At 55.7% G+C, this 5409-nt stretch overlaps 1 protein-coding gene across 1 annotated transcript; it reads left to right on the top strand.

Annotated features, from left to right (window-relative positions):
• Window positions 1-1175: 1175 nt before the first annotated feature.
• On the top strand, window positions 1176-4747 carry LOC116942880 (tRNA wybutosine-synthesizing protein 5-like). Its single transcript, XM_032955334.2, has one exon. It carries the CDS (start codon window positions 1811-1813, stop codon window positions 3194-3196), a length of 1386 nt encoding a protein of 461 aa, XP_032811225.2. The 5' UTR covers window positions 1176-1810; the 3' UTR covers window positions 3197-4747.
• Window positions 4748-5409: the final 662 nt, after the last annotated feature.

Below are 5409 nucleotides of genomic sequence, written 5' to 3'. Positions count from 1 at the left end.
TTTCGACCATAACGCAAACGGTCATCATCAGGTGTTTGCGTTATGGTCGAAACGTCGTGAGAATTTTTATTGTTATGTATATATTTTATTATTTTATTGTTTCCCTTCAACGTGACTTTACCGAAAGAGCTAAGAATATGAATCACTGCAGTCACGAAAGCTTTAAATCAAGATTTGAAGCATGTGTTATTTGTTTTGGGAGGGGGTCAGAGCTTTGTGACGTCATATTTGAGGGGGGGGGGGTCTAACTTTTTGTGACGCCGTGTGACGATTGGGGAGGGGGGGTCAAAAATCGCGTGACGTCATTTATGGACGGCCTCTGTCGGGGCTGAGAGAGAGAGTGGTGGCGCAGTAATTAGCGCCGCATTTGCGCGATGAATCCGGCCACGCGAGGCAAACTCCGGGGCCATGGCCAACGTCATCAGTATCGATCGTGTCCACCTTGCACTCCGTCTCGCTGGACAACTCCTCTTCAACAATCCGTACTCACTCGGGTGGTGAAGCGCTTGTATGGTAAAGCAACAGCCATATTGTTGAAACGTCAAGTGGGAAGGCCTTCGTCCCTGCAGTGTATTGACAGAGGGGGGCGTTGCAACGATGGCCCCACCACCTAGGTCCTAGGCCCTAGGGTAACGCCGTTTATCCCCCATATATTGCATGGCCACACTTCATCACGTGTGGATGGGGTGTGTGAAGGCAGGGAGGGAGGGGGTGAAGGCAGGGAGGGTGGGTGAAGGGAGGGAGGGAGGGTGGGGGGGTGAAGGCAGGGAGGGTGGGGGGGTGAAAGGAGGGAGGGGGTGGGTGAAGGCAGGGAGGGTGGGGGGGGTGAAGGCAGGGAGGGTGGGGGGGTGAAGGGAGGGGGGGTGAAGGCGGGGGGGGGTGAAGGCAGGGAGGGGGGGTGAAGGGTGGGTGGGTGAAGGCAGGGAGGGGGGGGTGAAGGGAGGGGGGGTGAAGGCAGGGGGGGGCGTGAAGGCAGGGAGGGGGGGTGAAGGGAGGGGGGGTGAAGGCAGGGAGGGTGGGGGGGTGAAGGCAGGGAGGGTGGGGGGGGTGAAGGCAGGGAGGGTGGGGGGGTGAAGGCAGGGAGGGAGGGGGGATGAAGGCAGGGAGGGTGGGGGGGTGAAGGCAGGGAGGGTGGGGGGGTGAAGTCAGGGGGGGGGGCGGGGCTAGCCACGTCCTCCAAGTTGCTGTGGGCGAAACCAACTGTGGCGTAGGTGGAGATGGCAGGGGGGGGGGAGAGAGAGCGAGAGCGATGTGGAATTAAATTTCTACCCTGATCTCAATTAGTTGCTCTAAATAGATGTTTAAACAGACGAACGTGGGATTATTTTCTTAATGTTGGGGGTACGACGACGACGACAACAACAACAAAACACTTTTAGAAAACAATGTTCAGCTGCCGGAACTGCAGATTCGCTGCGCACTCGCTAGAGCTCCCGTGTCGCTGTGAGCTTAACTTTTTTTCTCGCTCCGCCCCTCCCACCTCCTCCTCCTCTTCGTGAGATGAGGGCCGCGGCCCCGAAGTTCACATCACTGGACGAGGTTTAGCTCCCAACTCACCTCGTCAGCAGCATCATCACCACCACCACCTTTGGCTGCAAAGTGAAAGTAAGAGGGCAACCGAGCTGCACGGAGGTGAGCGTTAGGCCGCGCGGAAGATGTAGAGCCCAGCCGCGTAAAAAACACAAAACAAAAACAGTTTTAACCCGCACGGCCCTGGGGGGCCCCACGGCTCCTCTCACAGCTCTCGGCCGACCGCTCCCCCCACCCCCTCCCGCCCCCCCCCCCCCCAAATCGCGGCGTCGACGTTAGCATGGCCGAGCACGGGACGTCGCCGCCTCCTCCGCCGCGGCGCACGAGCGCGCGCCTCCTTCAGCCGACGCTGCGAATACTTCTCGTGGCGCTGATGGCCCCCGGGTGCGCCAACCCGTGGTGGTCGGCCTCACCGCCCGCCGAGGCCGCCGCTGCCACGTCCGTCTCACCACCCCCCCCGCAGCCGGAGGCCACCGCCGCCGCCGCCGCCGCGGGCCACCCGCCGGGCCACATGAAACCGCTGGGCTCGCACGCCCCGCCCGAGGGCGACGCGTGGTCTCTCTCCGCGCCTCCGTCGGCGTCCTCCTTCTTCCGCGACTTCGTGTCGCCGGGCCGCCCCGTGCTCCTCCGCGGCGCCGCGGCGCGCATGCCCGCCTACCGGCGCTGGTGCGACGACGCCTACCTGAGCGGCCGCTACGGCTCGCTCGAGGTGACCGTGGAGCTGGGCAGGAAGGAGAACCGCTCGGCGGGCGTCTACAGCAGCAGCCTGGCGTCGTTCCTGCGCTCGTTCGCGCGCGACGACGTCTACGCGGTGTGCAGCCTGCCCGCGGCGATGCGCCCCGAGGTGTGGCCCCCGCCGTGCCTCGCGTGCGGCGGCCTCCAGCGGTCGCTCGTCGACTCGGTGCTCTGGCTCAGCGGCGGCGGCACCAAATCGGTGCTCCACTACGACTCGCTGGACAACGTGATCTGCGTGCTCGCGGGACGCAAGCGCTTCTTCCTGGCCGACCGGGAGGAGCTCGCGCGCCTGGCGTCGGGCCACGCGGACGCCGCCGCCGCCGAGGACGCCGACGAGGAGGAGTTCCTCGTCGGCGTCGACGTGGACCGCGTGGACATGTACCGCTACCCGGGGCTGCGCCGCATGCGGTGGTACAGCGCCACGGTGGACGCCGGCGACTGCTTCTTCGTCCCGTACAAGTGGCTCCACCAGGTGAACTCGGACGCGGGCAGGAGCCTTGCGGTTAACTTTTGGTTCGTGCACCTCCGCTGGTTCAACCAGACGGACTGCGAGAAGACGCCGACGCCGTCGTCCGAGGGCGTCCCTCTGAGCGACTACCGGATGGCGTCCACGTTGGAGCTGCTGAGGTCCCGGGTGCTCGAGGACTTTGAGGGGCGAGACGTGGTCACGCCGGGCGAGATGAAGGAATGGCTGCGTGCACGGGGCCAGACGAACGGCAGTGAGATCCTCGCGCGGTTGTTCCAGGCCAGCGACAGTGATGGGGATGGCGCCCTAAGCATGGAGGAGCTGTACACAGCCCCGGCTGAGATGTTCGCCTCTCTACTGGGCGTCGCCGGTGATACAAAGACGGAGGGCGAGCATGGGCCTTCGCCTCTGCACCAGGCGTCTCAGCCGCAGGCGCAGCAAGCACGCACGTCTGATGAACTATGAACACGAACACGCGCACGCACGCACGCACGCGCACCGCACCACGCGTCCGTGTGTGTGTGTCAACCAATTCTGACAGCTGGCTGGACGCTAATACGAGTGATGCCGTATTGTACGGATTCTAAGACGCGGTTTCCCTCTTGTGTTTAAAGAAAACGTTGGGTGTGTGCTTGACCAGATTTGTGTAACAAGTTTTTTGGGTTGCGTTACTTTCCGGAGCGCACTCTTTAACCCGCAGTGCGATTTATGGAGGGGGGAAAGGTGCGATGGAGATCCCTTCCACCATGCCCCCTCTGCACGCTGCGTTACACCACGATACTGTGTGTATAATGCACACGCAGCCTTGTTTGAGACCGCCAATTCATTCAAAGGAGTCTAAAATAACATGGCCACCACGCGTTTCACTGTTTTTTTTTTAACGTGCGTGGTCCGAAACAAGGATGTGTGCATATCCGCATGGTGGCCATATGAGTTTCAAGGCAAGATGGGAGGGAGACCGATCCTTCGGTCACAATTTTGTATTTTTTTATATCTATACATTACCTTTTGCATTTATCATAGATCCAGTTTATGCGCGTGGTGTCTGTGTACGTACATGCACGTGTATGCATGAGGGGAACGGTGGTGCAATGGTTAGCGCGCTGCTCACGGCCAACAACAGTGACGAATATTTGAATTTGTTCTGGGCCTCCCCTAGGTGGGCTCACACAATGTACTAATTTGAGTGTGTAAACGTAGTCACTGGGGAGACAAAGGCGGCCGGGCGTGGTGCCGGCCACCCACCCACCCCTCGTGTGTCGTGCCGGCCTTCATAGGTGCTCGCTAACAGCACTTGCCCCAACATTCCTTTGAGGCTATAAGGGGGATCTTTGTCTTTATATTCATACTCTAATAGTCTTAATGATCATCCTAAACACAATTGCAATGGCCATCTGGTTCATTTGAAGTTTTATGTTGCAATGTGAAATTTTAATGTGCAGCTTCGTAGTCAGTTGTCTTCATGCAGTTGTTTTGTATTTCGTGCGACAATGGAGGGAGTGGTGCTCGCAAAATGGGAAGTAGTTCAGCAACTGATTTCAAACTGCTTCATTGCTTGTGATGAAATGTGTACACTTACACGCTTACATATGCATGCAAGCAGGTACTTGCATAGAGGCTTTTTATGGAATGATATTCTTGGTTCTTTCGGTAAAGTCACCACGTAGAAGGGAAACAATAAAATAATAAAAATATAAAACAATAAAATTCTCACGACGTTTCGACTGCAACACAAGCAATCATCATGAGGTGTGAAACACCACAGCAAGAATAACTGCCAAATCGCTCTCCGTGGTGCTAACGTTAAAAAAACCGCCACTTTTTTCAAATGTTCTTGCTGTGGTTTTCACACCTGATGATTGCTTGTGTTGCAGTCAAAACGTCGTGAGAGTTTTATTGTTTTATATTTTTATTATTTTATTGTTTCCCTTCTACGTGACTTTACCGAAAGAACCAAGAATACGAATCCCTGCAGTCATGAAAGCTTTAAATAAATAAATAAATATCTGGAATGGGTGAATTTGTGAAGCACTAGTCATCCTCTTCCATGGCTTATTTGGGTTTTTGTTTAATGCACAAAGCTTTTTTTCCTCCTCACAAAGCTTTGCAAATGGAGTGACCTCGTGCCTTAAATGCATTTTCAATTCAGAACTTTGGCAAGGAACCTGCATCGCTTTGTGTCAGAGATCGACCACCACAAGGACATTTGAAATATTTATGTCCCTTCGATGTTCTTTTAACCACACTGGGTAGTTCAACTTGAGTAGTGCTTGTCGCACAGTAATCTCGCCACATTGTTTTATCGTCACAGTTTGAATATGCCAAATTAAGTGATACACCAAATACAAAAAATGGGAGGTTGTGGTGCAGTAATTGGTGGCATGGATGGTACTGTCAGCTCGCAACAATCGAGAATGTGGTTCAATCATGGGTTGGTTACATGGCTTAGCGGTAGCGCATCTGCCACTTGTTGCAGATGTTCACGATTTGAAACCAGTGCCCGCCTGGGTGATCACGGTGGACGTAAAGCATCCCAAGATGTTAGTGTGAACCGTTGGTTTATTTTTGGCACGGGTAAACCCCATTCTGCATTAGTCACGGTCCGAATTTAGAAAAAAATACGAATATGGAATATACATAACACTTATTACCCCTGTTGTAAAAACCTGGCAGGACTC

Source organism: Petromyzon marinus, chromosome 1, assembly GCF_048934315.1.
Source record: "Petromyzon marinus isolate PM22_M1 ecotype Great Lakes invasive population chromosome 1, UKy_Petmar_22M1.pri1.0, whole genome shotgun sequence".
Lineage (NCBI taxonomy): Eukaryota > Metazoa > Chordata > Hyperoartia > Petromyzontiformes > Petromyzontidae > Petromyzon > Petromyzon marinus.
This window is presented reverse-complemented; position numbering and strand designations above follow the sequence as displayed.

Excerpts from the sequence above, each read along its gene's own strand:
- LOC116942880 (XM_032955334.2), top strand. The coding sequence starts at position 1,811 with ATGGCCGAGCACGGGACGTCGCCGCCTCCTCCGCCGCGGCGCACGAGC.